Below are 21,510 nucleotides of genomic sequence, written 5' to 3'. Positions count from 1 at the left end.
ACTCTACAGAGTTTACACTGTAGGCAGACACCAAATAAGGGTTCATATCACCTGAATGGTCTATGCCCATTGTCTCAATGTGTCACACAAATGCCTAGACATACATGATACAGGATTGTAGGGCTGTCAGTTTCCAGGTGGGGCCTGCAGATCTCCCAGAAATCATTTTCCCCAGTTGAAAATGGCAGCTTCAGAGTACTCTACTATGGCATTATACCTTGCTGAGCAAGCTCCGCTTCCCAATCTCCATTCTTGCCAGGCTCCTTCCCCCCAATCGCCAGAAATTTCCAAACACAGACTTAGCAGCCCTAAGACTCTAGGTCACAACAGTTTCTGCCAAGGTCCTAGAAGGTCATGATCAGATCTTGTGATGTCACATAAGACACAGTGGCACAAAGACCTCTTTTCTTTTCCTTTCTTTTTTGCTAATTCCAACCCCAAGGCCTTAGCAGGAACCCCCCTCCCCCCCCCAAAAAAAGCCTGAGCTCGCCAAAGTTCTATAGGGTCATGTGACTGTGCAGTTTACACCAAGGTTTTGTCAGCTCACCTGAACCCCCAAGGTCCTGGCAGGTTACGTTAAGGTCATATCTACCCATGTGATTACGGGGTTTGGCCATCCTCAGGCCCCCACACAAGACATACCAAGGTCCTTTCAACATGTCAACCCCTCCAAGGCCCTGAAAGGTCATACTAAACCACTGCACAGCCACGTGACTATGAGCGACGATGATATGAAGGTCCTGCCAGCTCACAACCACCACCAAAACGATACCTCTCCCTTTCAAGACCCTCTACTCCCGCCGCTCCAAAACTACGTACTCAGACGATCTGAGCAGCCTCTAAACCCCACCCCTTCCCCGAAGCCCGTCCCCTTCTTACCTCACAGGCCTGCATTCCCACTGCGCATGGGCACTCCTAACAGTTTCCCTCCTTTCTCCCCCCCTGCCTGTCCGATGCCCATGCGCACTGCTAGACTTTGTAGTTGGCGGGCGCCGGAACGGAAACCGGGGGGGGGGGGAAGAGACGGGGGGCGGAACATTGCCATGGCAACTTTCCATCACGGAGACCTATAGGAAAACCACAGCGCTTTTCGGGCCCGCGGCCGCTCGTTGTCATGGAGACTGTTTTCGGGAAGCTGACGAGGGGGGACGATGAGGGAGCCCTGCAAGAGAGGAAGCTGAAAGGCTGAAGGGGTACTTGGGGTGGAGAAGGGGAAACGGCTACACCCTTGCTTTCGGGTTTGTTGGGAGGTTTTGCGCAGAGAAGCGAGCGGAAATTTTGGTTTTCTGCTTTACTGGTCAAAAATGTAACCTCCTCCCCTTACACCGATACACCAGTGAACATCGAATTCCATTTTTACAAGTTAACAAGTTTCCAGCTCTCATTCTAAAAGAGGGGTGGCCAAACTGTAGCTCGGAAGCCACTACCACCCCATTGGTTGACTTAGAAAAGGCATTTCTCTCCTAAAATCACTTCTCCAAGCCTAGCTAGCCAGTGGCTTGGAGAATGCATTTGAAGTTAAAGTTGCTTTCTTTCCACCTCGCTTTTCCTCCTTCCATCTATTTGCCTGCCTGCCTGCTTTCCTATCTTGTGGCTCTCAAACATCTGATGTTTATTCTTTGTGGCTCTTACATTAAGCAAGTTTGGCCACCCCTGTTCTAAGGGTTGCATCGCTGAAGTTTCTAGTCCTTAGTATTGCAAGGGTGGGGGGAATCTTCAGAAAAGATAAAAATGCATGCCATCCTTGGGAATAGGGAGATAAATAACCGCTGCAGCCCCAGTTTTGCAATTCAGCTCTTCCTAATGCCGGGATTTCTGCCTCAGTTTAAATTTTAGGGCAGCCTCGGGGTATATATGTTAAACGAGATAGCAGTACTGCCATAGGGGAATGACGTGAGTAGTGCTTTGGGAAGGCAGATAGTACTGCGTGTCCTAAGGGCAATCCTTTATAAATTTCTTACAAATACAGTATCCTTGTGCATAAAACTGCAACTCTTGCCTTTAAAATGTTTCAGGATTAAAAGTGGTGAGAGTCTGATCTAGTTACTGCATGTAGCACTGCATGCCACATATAACCTATAGAGTTGCATATATCACCTGTTGTCATCTTCTGTCATTGGACAAGAATCTGGTGCCAAACTATTTGCAAATAGTATCTTTACACCTGCGTTAATTAAATGTATAGCCTTCCCAGACTAAGGGCAGGCAGTAACAAGTACTTGTGTTCACCAGGTTACTGTTAGTGCCATTTTACAGATGGGGAACAGAAACTAAAGGCTGGGGTTTTTCCAACCCTGAGGACACAGCACAAATAAAATGTTCATACTAACTTTAGTTGGCTTGTGCCTGGATGTGCAGTGGCTGTTGCAGTAGGGCTATTCTGTCTAGTGGTAAATTTGGAGCTAAATTTTGCAAATGACTTTTCTTAGGCATTCAGATATTAGATTTGGATTTTATATTTTGAATTTAAACTTTCTGGTGCCCACATATCCTCTTAAGTGTTCAGGCTGTGAGACTTCAAGTAAAATTATGGCAAAATTCCGAGTAGCACTATAAGGTGAAAGTAAAATGTGATGGGAATGCTGTGGTAGAGTCCTGAGATGGACTAGAGTCAGAATGGACTATGCCACTTCAGATCACAGGGTAGGATCAGATTTACGATGGTTTCCCTGTGTCTAAAAAAAGGAGACCAGGTACTAGTATAGCACAGCAAATGGAGGCTGAGCTAGAATCTTTCTCCGGGAGGAGTTAATTTCAAGGACTATTATAAAGGGAGGTGTGTTCAAAACTGGTATAACCCACCTGCAGCCTGCCATGGTATAATCCACTCTGTTCCCTCAAGATTCTACCAATTCATTCTGTTGCATGTGTACACTAGGGCTGTTGCTGGAGATCAATGAGGATTGAAAATGACTGTTCAGCCTCATCTAGATAGATCCAAGTGGGCAGCCGTGTTGGTCCGAAGCAATAGAACAAAGTAAGAGTCTAGCAGCACCTTTAAGACCAACAAAACAATGTTTTATTCAGAATGGAAGCTTTTGTGTGCATAAAGGTCTTAAAGGTGCTGCTAGACCCCTACTTTTTTAAGGCTCATGCTATGCTTTCACTTCTGCCTTGGGGTTCCTCTCTTCTTTTTTAAAGTGGATCAATAAACTCACAATGAGAACTCAATTAATCCAACTGTTCCTTATTTTCTTTCTTTTGCTGGTCCTTCTGGTTAAATCCCGCTGTATTCCATAGTGCGGCCTGCATCGTTTCGTAGGTACACCGTGTTAATTAATGGCTACTGCACTCTCCTTGAGTGCCCACGTGATAGGTGGGTTAGAGCTTTTTTAAAAAAAAAATCACCATAAATCACCCTCATTTTTTTCTTAAGCATGTGTCAAACATGTGCAGGGGAAAAACCTCTTTAATCCTTTTTGCTTTCATTTCTGCCTCTGGGCTTCTTTCTCTACAGTGGATCAATAAACACTCACACTGAGAACTCAGTCCATCTGTTCCTTTTTCTTTTGCTGGTCCTTCTAGTTAAATCCCACTGTATTCCATAAGCACCATCCATTAGATGCACCATGTTAATTAATGGCTACGGCACTCTCCTTGAGTGCCCAAATGATAGGTGGGTTAGAGCTTTTTTAAAAATCACAATAAATCATTATTTATTTCTTAAGCATGCACCAAATGTATGTAGGGCGGGCAACTCTTTAATCCTTCTTGAACCACTTTGAATACAGCAGGCTGAGGAATGGTAATAACCAGATACCTGATCTGTATGTAACTTAGGAAGTCTCAATAAATATCACATTTTTATCTTGTCTTTCAGCTCCAGATAGTGTAGCTGAGGTTATTTTCTTTACACAATGGTTTGAGGTGGCACAGGATTTAACAGTCCATCTGATTACTCCACAAAACACCAAAGGAATTTTTCACCTGTGATGGCCAAAGGGCCTTTCATATTGTAATGGTGCATATCTGTGAACATTGTTAAAGATGTGGGGGGATCTGACTGCGATGACCTAATGGTGAAACACTCTGTACATGTTATCAAAGATTTCAGGTTTTCACGGCTGGTAACATCATTAGGGTTTGTAGAATCTTTCGGGCTCAAGTGCCGTGTTCTACTGGAGAAAGTTTTCCTTCCAAACGTTTCGTTCTCAGCTGCAGAGAAAATCCTCAGTGGCGTTGCAGCCGGAGCAGGCGCTCTGACCTTCTTGGCTGCTGTGCCTTGAGTGGGGCCAGGGCTGCTGGAGAGCTGCTATTTCTAGGCTGGAGGGTGTGTGATGAAAGGGCAATTGGTTTGTGGATGTGCCCATTGTTTGGTGGGGCTTCCTGGAAGGGTAGTGATAAGGAAACTGGCTGTTGAATGTGACCATTGTTCTGTGTTAATTGCTGGGAGGGTTGGAAGGGGTGTGAAGATAAGGAAGATGGTTGTTGACTGTGCTGATTGTTCTGTGGAATGTGCTGGTTGTTCTGTGACTTTCTGCAATTTATAGTCTGTAGGGTGTTTTGCAGAGCTGGGTACCAAGATTGGTGGATGAAAATGCCTTCTTCCTTTCTGTTAAAATTGTGCTGGTGTTTGTAAAACTCAAAATTGAGATTTACAAACACCAGCACAATTTTAACCAGAAAGTCACAGAACAACCAGCACATTCCACAGAACAATCAGCACAGTCAACAACCATCTTCCTTATCTTCACACCCCTTCCAACCCTCCCAGCAATTAACACAGAACAATGGTCACATTCAACAGCCAGTTTCCTTAGGGGTTGAGGGGTTGGCCTTACAATGGCTCTCCTCCTTCCTCATGGGTCGGGGACAGAGGGTGGCGATTGGGTGTGAGCGATCCCAGAGGTGCACACTAGATTGTGGGGTGCCTCAGGGGGCAGTTCTCTCCCCGATGTTATTCAACATCTATATGCGCCCCCTCGCCCAGATTGCCCAGAGATTTGGGCTGGGTTGCCATCAATATGCAGATGACACCCAGCTTTATCTACTAATGGATGGCCGGCCCGCCTCCGCCCCGGAGAACCTAGACCGGGCTCTGCAGGCCGTTGCAACGTGGCTTAGACTGAGCGGGCTGAAGTTGAACCCAGCAAAGACAGAGGTTTTCTATGTGGGTCGTGGCACTCTGGGGAAGGAAATATCTCTTCCGGCCTTTGACGGTGCGCCGCTGAAGACGGCGCAGTGGGTAAAGAGCCTGGGTGTTTTACTGGAGCCTTCACTATCAATGGAGGCCCAGATAACAGCCACTGCCAAGTCAGCATTTTTCCATCTGAGGCGGTCGAGGCAGTTGGCTCCTTTCCTAGAGCGTCAGGACCTAGCAATGGTGATCCATGCGACGGTCACCTCAAGACTGGACTACTGTAACGCTCTCTACATGGGGCTGCCTCTGTGCCGGACCCGGAAGTTACAGCTAGTGCAGAATGCGGTGGCCAGGCTGCTACTTGGTCTCCCAAGATGGGAGCATATACGGCTGGGGCTGCGCGGACTGCACTGGCTGCCGATTGTATACCGGATCCAGTACAAAGTGCTGGTCATTACCTTTAAAGCCCTATATGGCCAAGGACCGACTTACCTGAGGGACCGTCTCTGCCCATATGAGCCCCAGAGAGCACTGAGGTCAGTAGGAAAAAACAGACTGACTATCCCTGGGCCAAAAGAAGTTAAACTTCAAAACACCCACACCCGGGCCTTTTCCGCCGCGGCCCCACACCTCTGGAATCAGCTCCCAGAGGAAGTACGGGCCCTGTGGAACTTAGACCAGTTCCGCAGGGCCTGCAAGACTACCCTCTTTAAACAGGCATTTATCAATGACTGAATTATGGGTGCACAACAAAGGAAACGCCAAAATGGTCTGGTCTAGGGATCCACCACCGCTACACCATCTGACAGACATAGCGTCAAACAATAATGTTTACTGCCAGACTTAATAGTGTTAGATTTAGAAATGTTTTAATTAATTATTGATTGGTTTTAATGTGATTTTAATGTCTTATTATTGTATTGTTCACTTTTAAATGTTGTTAGCCGCCCTGAGCCTGCTTCGGCGGGGGAGGGCGGGATACAAATAAAATTTTACCTTACCTTACCTTATCACTACCCTTCCAGGAAGCCCCACCAAACAATGGGCACATCCACAAACCAATTGCCCTTTCATCACACCCCCTCCAGCCTAGAAATAGCAGCTCTCCAGCAGCCCTGGCCCCACTCAAGGCACAGCAAAGAAAGTCAGAGCGCCTGCTCCGGCTGCAACGGAGCCCAAAAGATTCTACAAACTCTGTACATGCTTTAAAAAAAAGGTAAAGTTAAGTCCCCTGTGCAAGCACCAATTGTTTTCGACTCTGGGGTGATGTTGCTTTCACAACGTTTTCAAGGCAGACTTTTTACAGGGTGGTTTGCCATTGCCTTCGCCAGTCATCTACACTTTCCCCCCAGCAAGCTGGGTACTCATTTTACCGACCTCGGAAGGATGGAAGGCTGAGTCAACCTGGAGCCGGCTACCTGAACCAGCTTCTGCTGGAATCAAACTCAGGTCGTGAGCAGAGGGCTCCGACTGCAGAACTGCAGCTTTACCACTCTGCGCCACAGGGCTCTTTGTACATGTTTAGATGCTTTTAATTATTTCTTTAGAGTATGGGTCCCCATTTTTGATATCAGGTTTTGGAAATTCATAATAGTAATTACTTCTTCATTATATCCCATTTACAGTACATTTGACACCTTTGTTTCCAGAAGTCCTTGTTTCCAGGGTTTCTCCCCTGGAATCCAGAATCTTGCCAGGGTGTAATCTAGTTCTGTAGGAAAGGTGGCACTAGAGGGTGCACTGACCCACCTTGAGCAGTACGTTGCCCCCTTCCCCATGAAGAATTCCTCTAAGGAAGAAAAACCCCATTTTAATTTGTGCCACAACTCTTTCAATGTAAAGAACGAGGGCCTGTTTTTAAAATAGTAAATTTCTTCGTTGGTACATTCCCACTTACCTGATCCACCTGTATCTGCTCAATCAGAAGTCCCACTGACTCATAATTGATTTTTCAAAATTATCATGCTTAAGCAATCTGGAAAGCGAGTGAGGGGGTAAGAAAGCTTACCTGCTATGGTTCTGCACATGGAAGGGTACTTAAACAGTGTTTGAGGTAACCTTAAGGAACATACTATTTATTTGAAGAGGTTGCTCTTTGTAAGTAGGTAAAACCTTTTATTAAAAAAAATTATAACAACAACTTCATTTTATAGATTTGATAACATTTATAGGCACTAAAAATATACTGGCACTTGGGGAGGGTGACATGCTTGCCGAGGCTCCTGCATTGATTTCTGTATTGATTTTCCATTCATTTCTTCAAAATTCCACCTGGAAATGTGGCAGTTCCATCTAGCAAAAAAAGAGAGAGAGGGGTTGGCAGTAGTCCTGCTGTGATGCCTCTAATGTGAAGAAACCACTAAATGGACAGGCCCCAGGCAGAAAAGCCTTGCTCAGGACTCGGCTTCGTCCCCAAAGGTTTCCATGGTGGTATGAATAGAATATGATACTTAGAAGATCTGGATTAAAATTCCCACTTGGCCATGAAACTCACTGAATGCCCTGTTGGCCAGTCACACACTTTCAGCCTGACTTACCTCATGGGGTTGTTGTGATAATGACGTAAAGGAGGGGAGGACCCTGCAAGCTACCCTGAGTTCGTTGGAGAAACAAGTGAGATCATTTAGGTGGGACACGTTGAAGTCATTCCTAGGTACAGGTGCCTTTACATGAACTGACTTGAAAATAAGAACGTTCTTGTCAGTTATTTTCCGTCCTTAAGAGCTCCAGGGCAGACAGAAATTCAACAGGTACTTTTTTTTTTTTTGTCCTGCATGGAGATGAAGCGGAGGCTTTGCCCGCCTGCTGCGAGTCTGCCCGCCGTGAAGCTGGGGGGGGGGAGACACGGGTAGAAACTTGCCAGGAAGGAAAGTGGCAACTCCCGGCTGAGGAGCCAGGAGGAGGGGCACCGTTTTGGGAAGAGGCGGGGCCCCTCCTTCCCTCCCCAGCGACCCACCCCTTTCGCCGCTTGGTCCTTGGGGGCAGCCAGCCAGCCACGCGCTCCGTGGTCCCACCCCGTGGCGCGGTGCCAAGGGCAGGGCTGGGTAAGCGTGGTGCGGGAAGGGATGAACTAGATCGGGGTCTTCCCCACCCCCCTCGAAGTCAGAAGAAGAAACTTTCCCGATCGTAAAGAGGCAGACCAGCGGAGGGTCAGCCCGCCTGTGCCTCACCTCGGCCTCTCCATCGGCGCTTCGAGGTACCCAGCCCAGGGGGGCAAGGAGGTGGGTGCCACAGCTTCGGGATATTGGGGCCGGCGAGAGGAGAGGCAGACGTGGTGGAGGGAGGCTGGTGGTCGCGAGGTGGGGTCCAAAACTCCTAGGTGCCCTCGGGAAAGGAGGAGAGCTCCCAGCGCTGCGGCCACTCCCACAGGTTCTTGGGGAAGAAAAAGTAGATTGGAGAGAGTTAGCGAGAAGTTTGTGGAAACGAAGTGGCAAGGAGGCATCGCCTTGGGCTGTTTGCTGGGAAAGCGGCAGGCGAGGCGACCCCACCCTATGCAGGTTGCCGGCCCCTCCTCCGGCTCTTAGACCCTTTTTTCCTTTCCTCAAACCCCTCCCTATCCCCTCCAAGAGAACCCAGAAGTCCAGGATCCCTTTCTTTGGGGTGCTTGGTGGGGAGGGCGGGAACGAAGCACGTTTTTAATGGAGAAACCTCCACGCCTCCACCTAACTGGGTGGTGATGATGTGTTTAGATTGGGGCGGAAAAGAAACTTCTCAGCATCTGGGCAGGGAGCTGGGAAAGTGTGAGTTTGGGACCATTAATAGGGGTGCGCCTGTGTTTCTTTGCTCTGGCACTGATCTCTTGTTTTCGTCTCTGGTCTGTAGTTTACATCAGATGCATTGCTGCTAAAAAGCATTCACACGTGGCAGAAGTAGAGGTGGAGGAGAAGCCATTTCTTAGTGCCAAACTAAACTTAGTAAGTTTGGATTTCTTTGTGCCAGCCTGCTGCAAAAGTGATCTACTACTTGGATTACTGCAGATACCACCCCATAGAGTTTCTAAAGATGATCTGGAATTGTTAAAAGAATAATGTGGCGAGCAAGTAAACTTAGCAGCCAGTTCTTGGCATACTTACTTAAAAGTCCCATTTCTTAAAGCTGCAATCCAATGTACAGTTTTAGGAATAAGACCCATTGGACTTGGTGGTTTATATATATAAGTAAGCATACTTAGGATTCCACAGTGTACAGGCTTTTTCTGCACTGCTTATAAATTCCACTAAATTTGCAAACCTCATTTTGTACATGTTTGATTAAGACTTCTTTCAGGGAAACTGAACTCTTGCAAGGAAGTTCTAGCAGTTGAACTCTTACACAGCTTATGTTGATTATCCGCAAGGCCGAATCCACCTAGGACAACATTGCCAAGAAAACTTCTGGGTGGGTTTTGCTGCTGTCCTGTGCCCACTTATCTAGGAGTACATCCGACTGGTCTGGGACTTATTGCAGAGTAAATATATATTGGATCACACTATTCACAAGTGAGACCAGAGAATGCCAGTCTGGAATGATTTATGTATAAATGTTGTCCATATGAGACCTAAAAGAAGCAGAGAACCATTTAAAAAAAAAAATCAAGTGTAACTTTTAGCTCATATAATTCAGTTTACAGAAATGCAAAGAAACAAAAAAGCCTGTGTCACTTTGTAACACAGTAGAGGAAGTGGAATGGAATGAAAGCCAACCACAGGGCGGATTAGAAAACCCTAAAATAGCCAAGAAATAGTTCAAGCTATGGTACAAGTACTTTTGCCTCTCAGAACTAGCATATTTTATGCCACCCTTGAGCTCAGACCCATGACCCCATCTTTCTGGTTATCCTTTTCCATATCATTATCATAAAATAAAATGAAAGGGTTGTCTCTCTTTCTTCTTTTGCTTTCACGTTCTTGGTTTCTCGGGGCAAGGAGCAGCCTGTAGTTAGCTGGAACAAACTGGGAACCAAAAACTCCTGGGTGTTCTGGAGGGAGAGAGCTGATCTTGTGAGTGGGGAGAGACTAAACTACCATCTAGCAGAATCAAGGGGATCATGGAGGTGGAGGGTTTGGGAGAGGAGGAGGTTGACTCTAGAGGAGCTGTGAGTTGCGATTCTTGCATTTTCTGAAAGGCAACTTGTCAGAGGGAAGGAAGGGAGGGAGGGACTGTCTAGGAACAAGAAACCACAAGTTTTAATAAAAGGAGAATTGGCAGTGCTTGATTTGACCCTTTGATTCAGCTCAAGTGCCTGTTTTCCAGTGCTAGAATATTGAATGATGGGGCCCTCTCTGTTTGGGAAATATCTGGAGATTTGGGGGTGGAGCCTAAGGGGGGTGAGGTTTGAGGAAGGGAGGGACTTCAGTGAGATATAATTTCCTAAAGTCCATCTTCCATAGCAACCATCGTCTCCAAGGGAGCTGATCTCTTTTGCCTTGAGATCACTTGTAATCCGAGGAGACCTGTGGCCACCACCTGGAGACTGGCAACCCTAGGGGCTGCTTCACGCATTTATTTTTAAATGCATAAACTCCAGAGGTTTTGTTTTTAAGGCCCAAACCCTCCTCTTCTTTTGAAAAATTAACCACTCAGAACAGACTGTTGTGGGAACCCACAGGAGGGTTCTCCCCTCCCCTCTCTGGAGCCTCTGAGATTTTACCACCCCTTTGGCTCCCCCCCTTACCACTTCACCATTTATTTCACAGCATCCGGATTCTCCCTTTGCCATTTGACAAGTCATTCGAGGGGCCCCTCGGTAAAACCAAGGGGGATGACACAACGCAGTGCTACCTCCACCCCTGGCGTGCCTGGAGCTCACATGACTCTACAACATCTGGATCCCATTAGGCAGGGCCTGCAGCCGCAGGAATGCGAGCTGAGTGGAAGAAGAAGCCGGATCCTAGCTTCTCCAGGGTTAACAGAGGAAATATCTTGCATCTAAGGAGTTTCTCATAACTCCAGACATGCGGGGATGGTTCTTAACACAATCCAATAAGGTTGGAGTAATAATGGCACAACTGGGAATGGTTTTGTGTGTATTTGTGAAGTTAGATTCTTGTGTCCTCTGGGAGGGAACTGGTGACCAGCAGGCTAGAACTGGGGCCGGGCACCCAGGTTGTGTGTTAGTAGAATGGTAGATTGTGGCAGGGAGAAGAAGGGATTCTGGATCCCTATACGGAATGGGATTTGTTTGGTACATTCAAGAGTGGGGCCAAAGGCAAGAACTGTCCAGTTGTTTAGATCATAAGTGGTCAGAACTTGGGAGAAAGTTATAATCAGGTCTAGCAAACCCTAGCCCTGAGATTGGGGGCAGGGACATGTGTTTCCTTTGCAAGGTGTTTCTTCAACTCTGCTTCACCTTCTCTCTCCAGCAGCCAGGATGAGTTTCCTCCTCTTCGCAGTCACTGCCCTCCACGTCCTCATTCTCATCTTACTTTTTGTAGCCACTCTGGACAAGGTAAGCAAGTGCACAAGTCAGCTCCTGTCTCACCAGTTTTAATCCTTGAAATTAAAAAGTCATGCCATGAGCCAGCTGCAGCCCCCAAAGTAACTTTCTCTGGGTTCCACCAGATTTTAATCAAAGTAAGGTGGAAATGGAGTCACAATTTCACTGCTACAGAACAGAAGTCATTGATCACCATGTGGATTTTATGGCATCACTGTTGCTTGCGCTTTTTGGAGAGGCCAAGGACTGCTGATGGCTTGTCTCCTGAGGGCATCTCTCCAGAAGGCCTTCATGCCAAGGGGATGCTAGCTTCATTATGGAGCTGACCATCCCCTTAGATTATTCTGGCCCTCAAACATTTGGAGAACAGAGAAGCTCCTGCAAACTGAGTCATTAGGCATTCCTGTTCCTGATAATTTTTAAAAGCCGCTTTTCATCAGCTCTCAGAGTAAAACCAAATTACAATAAATTAAAAGAAATAAAATACGACATCATAGCAAAATGCAGCAAAATGGCATAACTTGAGATGCCACAAAGGCAACAGTTCTGAAACATCTAGCACTTATAACCTAAAAATGTCAGTTGAAGGGCTACTGTGTGTTAGATGTTCTCTGGCTCTTTTGAAAAGTTTGGAAAGGGGAAGCAGGGTTTCTCTCCTAAGGGAGGGTGTTAAAAATTGCTGAGGGGCCACCACTGAAAAGTCTGCACTGTGTGTATAGTCCAATATGGACTTTATAGGTGACAGACTTTGAAGCAGGTCCCTGTTGGTTTCAGCACATTCTGTGTGCACACATGTGTGCATGATATATGAGAACATGTGTGCATGGTTGGGGCTGTTGCCAGTGGGAATAGGCGCTGTCTAAGATGGATACCTTGTATCCAAACCATTTGGTGTTTGGAGCGTGGCATATGAACACATTGGTAGCCACAGCATCTTTCCCAGTATTAGGGAAATACGATCATTCCATTTTGCTTGCACCAGATAAAAGTCCAGTTGCATCAGTTTATTCGTTCATTTAATTTGTACCCCGCCTCTCTCCCTGGTGGGGATCCAAAGCATCTTATATCATTCTCCTCTCCTCTGTTTTTATCCTCACAACAATCCTGTGAGGTAGATCAGGCTAAGAGAGTGTGACCGGCCCAAGGTCACCAAGCAAGCTGCCATGAGCAAAGATTGAACCCAGGTCTTCCAGATATTAGTCTAGTACTATTAACCACTACACTAACACTGTTGTAGTGTGCTAACTGAAAGTTTCTGAAGTAAATTCAAAAGGCACATTGGCGCACATCGCAGAATTATAGCGACAAGGTCCTGATATTCCAGCAGAGGGTGCTGCTAGCAAATCAGCCAGGACTTTTTAAAAAACGAAATCTTGGGCGGCTGCTGCTAGAACCTGGGATTCCAAAGAGGATTCCCAGACTGCAGCCCTGAATTTTTTTTAAGGACAGGCCTTTCCCGTAGCTCATCCTTTGCCCCTCCCACTGACATCACTTCTTGTGTTCTTTGTGTTGTTTTGTTAAGATTGATTTTGAGTTGATATACCACCATCTCTAATCCATCATTGACCACAGGGACGACATTGCCCGGGATGGGGAAGAGGGGAAAGATGAAGAGAATTGGGTGTCATTTCCATATGGATGACCTCTCCCAGCACTTTCATGGAGATGTTAACACCCCTCAGCGACAGAACTGATTTCTGAGAAATTCCTCTGACCTGGCCTGGCATAGTGGTTAGAGTGTCAGACTAGGAACTGGGACATCCAGGTCTGAATCCTTGCTTTCTCTTAGCTTAACCTACTTCACAGGATTGTAGTTGTGAGGATAAAATGGAGTTAGGGTTGCCAGCGCCAGGTTGGTTAATTCCTGGAGATTTGGAAGGTGGCACCTAAGGAGGATGGCATTTGGGGAGGGGAAGGATCTCTACAGGGTACAATGCCATAGAGCCCATCCTCCAAAGCAACCAGAGCCAGTTTGGTGTAGTGGTGAAGTGTGCGGACTCTTATCTGGGAGAACCGGGTTTGATTCCCCACTCCTCCACTTGCACCTGCTGGAATGGCCTTGGGTCAGCCATAGCTCTGGCAGAGGTTGTCCTTGAAAGGGCAGCTGCTGTGACAGCCCTCTCAGCCACACCCACCTCACAGGGTGTCTGTTGTGAGGGGAGAAGATACAGGAGATTGTGAGCCGCTGTGAGTGATTCAGAGAGAAGGACGGGGTATAAATCTGCAATTCTTCTTCTTCTTCTTCTTCTTCTTCTTCTTCTTCTTCTTCTTCTTCTTCTTCTTCTTCTTCTTCTTCTTCTTCTTCAGGGGAACTGAATTCTGTAATATGAAGGTCAGTTGTGATTCCAGAACTCCAAGCCCCCACCTGGAAGTTGGCAACCCCAAATAGAGTAGGAGAGAACAGTGTTGCATGCCACTTGAGATCCCTGTTGAGGAGAAAAGCAAGGTAGAAATATCTAAGGAGGTAGAACCAGGGCTTTTTTTGTAGAAAAAGCCCTGCAGGAACTCATTTGCATATTAAGCCCATGACACCAAGCCAGATGGAACTGTGTGTTCCTGTTCAAAAAAAGCCCTGGGTAGATCCGTGGCTCCCAACCTCCTTCTGGACTGCAGTGGAATCACAACAACACAGAACTCTTAAATACGAGAGGCATTCCTGTGGTCAGTAGTAGCCAAGCCCATTTAAAAAGGCAGAATCTTCACAGACTCTGTCCTTCTCTTGGGAAAGGTGAAATGTCCTCCTGTCCAAAACCTGCCAATAAATTATGGATTCCCATTGCTCTGATCAAGACCTGCTCTTAGGCCTTGACTGTATTGTACTGGTCCTAGGGTTGCAGTCCTCCAGGTGGTGGCTGGAGATCGTTTGCTATTACAACTGATCTCCAGGCAACAGAGATCAGTTCTCTTGGAGAAAATGGCGACTTTAGAAGTTGGGCCCTATGGCATTGTACCCTGCTGAGATCCCTCCCCTCCTCAAACTAGGTTTCATCCTCCAAATCTCCAGGTATTTCCCAACCTAGAGTTGGCAACTCTATCTCTAAAGCAAAAATTAAACAATCCACAAGGATAACTTTGCTTTTCAGGCTCCCCCCCACCCCTAGCCTTGACATAGAGTCTTCCATCTCCTCGGTTTAAGAAAGGTGTTTAGTATTTCGGTTGTTGATGCTGTTCTTAAATTGACAACTGTGCCAGAGGCTGCATCTGAGCCTGTGCTGGGGGCGGATGCTCAATTTATTCTGCAGCGGGGGTTGTGTATACATCCCTGCCTTCATTAAGCCCTGACAAGTATTTCCCTCAGAGCTGACAGCTGGCAGAAAATGAAAATGGAACGGTGTGCCCATTAACACAAGTCATGTGTTGTTCTGTGAGGACGAATTTTGCTTTGCTTTGCAGACATCTTTTTCTTTTTTGGGTCTTAATTTTCATATTTCAGACTTGAGACCCTGCCTAGATTCCAAGCAAAAGCAAGAACTAAAAAGCAGACCCATTTGTATCAGGATTTCCCCAATGACTTCCGTTGTGTGGCTGAGGGTGGAAATGTCATGCTGTGAGATGGGGATGGGATTCCCGACCCTCAAAACACAAACCTAGGGGCAGGAGTTTAACCTCCCACTGCTGGCTGTTTCTTCTCACCCCTCCCCAATTTATCTTCATGTAGGGTTGCCAACTCCAGCATGGGAATTGCCTGGAGATTTGGGTGTGGTGCCTGTGGAGGGTGGAGTTTGGGAGGGAGCTCTTTAGGGGGATGTAAGGCAATCAAGGTCATCCCCTCAAGCTGCCATTTCCTCTAGGGCAGAAGTGGCCAAACTGCGGCTCGGGAGCCACATGTGGCTCTTTCACACATATGTGTGGATCTTGAAGCCCCCACTACTTGTTGACCAGCTTGTAGAAGGCATTTCCCTCTTTAGGGAGGGGAGGGATCTCAGCAGGGTACAATGCCATAGGGCCCAACTTCTAAAGTGCAGATTTTTACCAATTTGCTTATCCATATATACCTTGTTAGTCACTTCTGCCACCGTCACCCTACCCTAGTTAAAAACAAGCAAACACACATACAAACTTTTATAGATTGCCAACCTACCAAGATGCTGTACTTGCCTGGGTGCTAAGTAGGGAAATCAGTTTGGCTAAAACTGTGGCTTTGGAATCTCCCTTGAAATTTCCTTTTTTTCTCTCCTCTCTATCTCCAGTCTTGGTGGGTTTTGCCTAATCAGGATACAGTTAACATCTGGTATGACTGCATATTGGATAACAAAACCCAGGTCTGGAGCTGCCAGTCAGTTTCTAAAAGTGGTAAGTACGTATAAGGACTACACATCTTGTAGGGAGGATCTCTGTATTAAGTCACCTGTGCTCCAGAAGGGTGGCATTCACACAATCTCCTGCCTCTTTCCACCCCCACCCCCCCTCCAGAGTGGCTCTACGCAGTACAGGCCTTCATGGTTTTAAGCCTCCTTTTCTCCAGTGCTGCCTTCATTATCTTCATGTGCCAGCTCTATACCATGAAGCGAGGAAGCCTGTTTTATGCCACCGGAATCTTCCAGATCCTTGCAGGTAAGCCTATGAACCTGGTGTTTCACTGCTTAAGGCCCAGTTTAATTACCTCAGGATGAATAAACTGTCTCACAAGGAGAGGGGAGGGAGTTGTTACCTGCCAACATTTCCCAGACAAAAAAAGAGACATCCTTATAAACATCCCTGTTTTCACACCAGGAACATTTTTGCTACTCCTTCACCTTTATGAGTTATTGAAAGCAGTTCAGTGCCTGCTGTGTACTGTATGAATTCAGGAATAGCCTGTCTTTCATGAGTTTAAAAGTGATTGTTCTTTTGGTTAAAGGAATAGTAGAAAACATAATCATCTTGCAATATTTCATCAGCAGCTTGAAATGCATGGCAAGCAGTGTGCGAAATGGCATACTGTTCGCTGTATGGTGCCTCAGTGTTCATGTGTGTGCATTTTCATCCATATGAGCTACAGCCTTATCCACCCAGAGATTTTACTCCTTGAAACTAAGAGGAAGGAGCTGAACCCAGAAAACTACCATTTCATCATCTCACATTAGCAAAATTTTAACAAGGCAACTCCCAGTGGGCAAACATAGGGCTATACCCTAGTAAATGTATCAGTTAATATTCCTGACATTTGGAGCTTATGAAGGAACAGACTTGGCATGAGATAAAACAGCATAGGAGATGGGCCCGCACTGGCTTTCTAAAAGAAGCAGTAGCAGGGATGTAGGACCCCAGATGGGTATACCATTGGGTCCAGTAACTGTAACTGTAATTTATCTACTATAAATGGCACTTTTTTGGTTACTTGTAGGGGTTTTTTTGTACAGGGCTCTTAGTACAGGCCTACTGTAAGCTCTTGGAGGACTGGCTACATCAGAGGTGTGTGGCCTAATATGCAAAGGAGCCCCTGCTACAAAAAAAAGCCCTGGTTAACAGTACGGCAGGGGTCCCCAGCATGGTGCCTTTGGCACCATGATGCCTTCTGATACCTTTCTTGGTGCCCTCCAAGATTTTTAGAAAGTAGGTGGGATCAAATGTGGCTCCTCCCCAGCACAGCTTCTAATTTGCCACTGAAGCTCTCATAGGCTATGCAGATTAAAATAATGCTGTTTCAGTGGCAGCTGAACCCACAAGTACTTGTTTTACTCTCTCTCACTACTCTCTCCCAATATTTTTTTAAAATTACCCCTCTTCCCCCTGCTGAACAATTCCTACTGAAAAAAAAAGGTTTTCCTAAAATTCAGCTGATACCTTCCTGCCCTTAATTTAAACCCATTATTGGGCTTCCTCTGTGTGTGTGTGTGTGTGTGTGTGTGTGTGTGGCTCTACCTTCTTTGGCCGCCATTTTGTAGTTTCGTCCACCACCCTGTGTCAGAATTCCCAGTATGCCCACAAGCTTAGAAAGTTTGGGAGCTCATGCTGTACTGAGCCTGTTCCACCCCATGATGTTTTCCTGTAGCCTCCCCATTGTTGGTGTGGCAGCACAGAGGCAATGGGGCTTCTAGATGGCAGCTTCCCCCCACATTTCCCCTGCCTGATATACCAATGTGTCAGTTACCCCCAAAGTGCCCCCTGGTGGCATGGGAGGTTAGTAGCAGTACCCGGGAAATTTGAACTTTTCCACCCATGTGGCACCTATCCTTGCTTTGCTATGATGACCTTATCTTAAACATCATAGCAAAGATAAGGAAATGTTGGGAGTTGCATGGAAGCTTGGGGATAGAGGGGAAGTTTGGAGATAGAGGGGGAAAACATTTTCCAACAGTGTCTATGCTGGGGCAAACAATGGATGTACAAGAACAAGATTTGAGAGTGGTAGCACCTTAAAGACCAACAGGATTTCCAGGATAAGAACTTTTGAGATTCAAAGTTTCCTCCATAAGATACCTTGGGAACTGTTGGTCTCTAATGCACTCCTGGCCTCGAATCTTGTTCTTTTACTGCACACCAGCACAGCCAGCCACCTGAAAAATTAACCCACATATATGTAACCACTGGCGTTTTAATAGCTGGAAAATATTTAATATGTATTTCATATTCTGGAAAATGCATGTTGCAATTCACCAAGTGGGTGCCAGTTTAGGCAATCTGAAAAGCAGCCAGCAAAAGATAACAGGATGCAGGTTGTACGCTGAAGCCCCATCAAGGAGCAAAGCAAGGTCAAGGCCCCAGCGCTGATGTTCTCTCTGGGTTTCTCCCCAGCTATCTCAGTGTTCACCGCTGCCATGATCTACACAACGCACGTGGACGAATTCCAAGAAGATCGAAGGCCAGGCGGCTCATATGGCTACTGTTTTGTGCTGGCGTGGCTTTCCTTCCCCTTGGCTCTTATCAGTGGATTTGTTTACATCCACCTTCGGAAAAAGGAGTAGCAGGCAACTAGGAGGTTTCTCTGTCTGTCCAGAAGGGGGCTTGTTCTCCTGGGAATTTTGCTATGTATTAACCCTTTGCTGTTTTCAAAGGCAGTTATGGTACCAAAACATACATGATGCCTGGCTTGACCCGCGAGGGTTACTGCACTATCGATGCATCACCTCTCATTTGTGCTTTATTGTGCATTTTGCATGGTACAGCAACACAAAGGTGTGTCATCTTGCACTAGGCATCTCCTTGGCCTCTGAGATACTATCCTACACTAAGGCTGCAATCCTGAGTCACTTTCTTCAGAGTAAGCCCCACTGGACAGCATGAGACTAACTTCTGAGTACTGCTTAGGATTGCTCCCAATGCGTGATTATTATTTTTGTTTTTGCTAGCAAAATGATGAGTCATGATGCTGTGGAATATGCTGGTTCACAAGACATGTCTTATATGTTCTTCATACTTAAGTCCGTTTTATGTTAGTTTTGTAGTGAAAAGCAGTTGCTTTTAGAAAATAATTACCATTTAAATTTCAAGCAACTTTTATATTTCCAATATGAGGAGTTTCCCTCTGCTCCTTCCTTGATATGCAGGGTGGTGAACCCCCCCCCCCCAATACAAATTGTTCTATTTTACAAGACCAAAACTGTGTGAGAGAATATAGATTCCAATCTGAAGTCTTGGAACCTTTTAGAGTTTTAAGAGTGAAACTTGTAGAAATAAAAATATTGTACATGCAACCCTGACCTGGAGAGCCCAATCTCTTTAGAACTCAGAAGCTAAGCAGCATTGGCCCTGACTAGTATTTGGATGGGAGATCTCCAAAGAAAACCAAGGGATGTGATAGGGAAGCAGGCAATAGCTGATCTCCTCTGAATGTCTCTTGTCTGGAAAATCCTGTGGGGTTGTCATAAGTCAACTGTGACTTGACATTGCCCTCTACCACAAATGCAGAGGAATGTGCATGTGTTTTTTAATCCGGAAAACATTTAACGAACTCTCACTTGTTTCCAAACTTCCACTTATACATGCCAAGGAATGCAGGGATGTAAAATCAGAACAGATGGATTGTTGTCACTAGTGCCACCCACAACATTCGACTTTTATTTCCCCTCCACACACTGGTACTGCAACTCCCACACACAGAGGGGTTTCGTGTGTGTCTTTACAAGCACTTTTAGAACATTTGAGGCGTCCATCTGTTTTGAAGTAGCAGCCATAGAAGATGCAGAGCCTGAATGTGAGAATCGCCCTCTACAGCTCTGTTCATTGATTTGCTGCAATTGGCTGCACCTCCTTGCTTAGTAGACGCTCGGCGGCAAACCTGATTTTGTGGTATGTGAACTGAAATATATATGTTCAATCGACAAACATCTGTTTGCTTCTAAAAACTTCTACCGTAAGTACCCTCTTCCCTCCCCACAAGCAGTAACCATTTATAAGAACATAAGAAAAGCATGTTGGATCAGGCCAATGGCCCATCCAGTAATAAAGTAATAGCTTACACACTCACACATCTTGCTCCAAGGGTGATGAGTCTGGAGATTCTGGACTTCTCAAAAGATGGTATAAGATGGGGAAAGAAACTAAATATATCTGTCCCACTTCTAAAACCCAGAAGGTGTTCAAGTGTGTGAATCCTTCCCAATAGTTATTTTGCCCACAAATAAAATGTGCCTTGGGGATATTATTTACAAGTTTCAAAAATAAGTTTCCTTCTTTCCATGACATTTCTGCATCAATAACAGTATTATATAATGTTGGCTCCTCCAAAATCTACTTTTATATGCAATTGAAGAATTAAAAATAATAAAACATATTTCAATAGAGTCACGCCTTCATTCGTACTTCAAATTGTGCTGTTTTATTATCCTGTCTTTTATGCCTGTGGTGCAGAGTGTTAAAGCTGCAGTACTAAGCTCTGCTCATGACCTGAGTTCGATCCCAGCGAAAGCTGTTTCAGGTAGCTGGCTCCAGAATGACTCAGCCTTCCATCCTTCCGAGGTCAGTAAAATGAGTATCCAGCTTGCTGGGGGGAAAGCGAGATGACTGGGGAAGGCAATGGCAAACCACCTTGTAAAAAACCTGCCGTGAAAACGTGAAAGCTATGTCACCCCAGAGTCAGAAACGACTGGTGCTTGCACAGGGGACCTTTCCTTTTCCTTTTATGTATAGTCTACCTGTCTCACAAAGGCTCAAGGAGGGTTACAACCCTCCCCCCCACAACCCTACCCTACAATAAAGACAAAATACACACACTAAAAACTACCAGAGCATCCCCTTCATAAAAATGCTTTCCTAAAAGTGCAGGAGCCCTCACCTGCACAGCCCAGGCTCACTCAAGCTCATCAGATCTTGGAAGCTAAGCAAGGTCGGCCATGGTTGGTACCTGGATGGGGGGGCCACCGAGAAGTCTAGGGTTGCGACGCAGAGGTAGGCAAGGGCAAACCACTGTTCATCTCTTGCTGTGAAAGCCCTCCAGGGCCACCAAAAGTCAGCTGCAACTTGACAGCAAAATAATAATAAAAATGTGCAGGAGCTTTCCTGACCCATCAGGTAGGTAAGACCAGAGGCTGCCTATACCTGAGTATTCTGTGGTAGCCCCTGATTGGATGGAACAACCTACATGTGCTCAAATGAGAAAAGTTCATATCAGGAGAGGTGGTCTTATAGATGTGTGGGTCCCATGCCATAAAGGTCTTTACAGCACCCTGAATTGAATCACCAAACTAAAATCAATGGAATTATTGTAGCATAGGTGTAATATGGTTACTCTGCCCAGCTCTTACTAATAGGTGTTTTGTATCAGCTGAAGTGTCCCAGTTGTCTTCCAGGGCATCAAAGGGAAGTTCCAGATGCATTATTATTTTATTTACAAATGTACAGAGTGCAGAAGCAAGCACAGGAGTGATACCAAATTTGTAACCTAAACAATGGCTTTCCTTTAGAATCCCTCTTGGTTTTCCTGCCAATTCCATATTCTTATTATTCAGTTTCCACACTCTTATTTCCCTGTGCTCAGTAAAGGAAACGAGTTTTACTCTCCTTCCTCTATGTACTTCTGTTACAATATAAGAAGAGGTCTATTGAGGGCATAAATTTAATGTCTTCTGATAAGCATGTGTGTTAATCAAAGCCT

General features: G+C 45.9%; 1 protein-coding gene across 2 annotated transcripts; it reads left to right on the top strand.

The window, feature by feature from the left end:
- Positions 1-8,178: 8,178 nt before the first annotated feature.
- EMP3 (epithelial membrane protein 3) lies at positions 8,179-20,200 on the top strand. 2 transcript variants are annotated; one of them, XM_060255478.1, is made up of 5 exons: positions 8,179-8,276; positions 11,422-11,507; positions 15,686-15,788; positions 15,909-16,049; positions 18,213-20,200. In XM_060255478.1, exons 2-5 carry the CDS (start codon positions 11,430-11,432, stop codon positions 18,380-18,382), a joined length of 492 nt encoding a protein of 163 aa, XP_060111461.1. In that variant the 5' UTR covers positions 8,179-8,276; positions 11,422-11,429; the 3' UTR covers positions 18,383-20,200. The 2 variants fall into 2 exon arrangements, with proteins under 2 accessions (XP_060111461.1, XP_060111462.1); XM_060255479.1 differs by lacking the exon at positions 8,179-8,276 and adding an exon at positions 9,443-9,461.
- The last annotated feature ends 1,310 nt before the right edge of the window (positions 20,201-21,510 follow it).

The sequence above is a fragment of the Heteronotia binoei genome, chromosome 15, assembly GCF_032191835.1.
Source record: "Heteronotia binoei isolate CCM8104 ecotype False Entrance Well chromosome 15, APGP_CSIRO_Hbin_v1, whole genome shotgun sequence".
NCBI lineage: Eukaryota > Metazoa > Chordata > Lepidosauria > Squamata > Gekkonidae > Heteronotia > Heteronotia binoei.
The sequence above is the reverse complement of the archived record's forward strand: the minus strand, read 5'-3'. Positions and strand labels throughout refer to the sequence as shown.

Excerpts from the sequence above, each read along its gene's own strand:
- EMP3 (XM_060255478.1), top strand. The coding sequence starts at position 11,430 with ATGAGTTTCCTCCTCTTCGCAGTCACTGCCCTCCACGTCCTCATTCTC. Across the intron at positions 11,508-15,685 it reads TTGTAGCCACTCTGGACAAG|TCTTGGTGGGTTTTGCCTAA; the intron begins GTAAGCAAGTGC and ends CTCTATCTCCAG. Across the intron at positions 15,789-15,908 it reads CCAGTCAGTTTCTAAAAGTG|AGTGGCTCTACGCAGTACAG; the intron begins GTAAGTACGTAT and ends CCCCCCCTCCAG.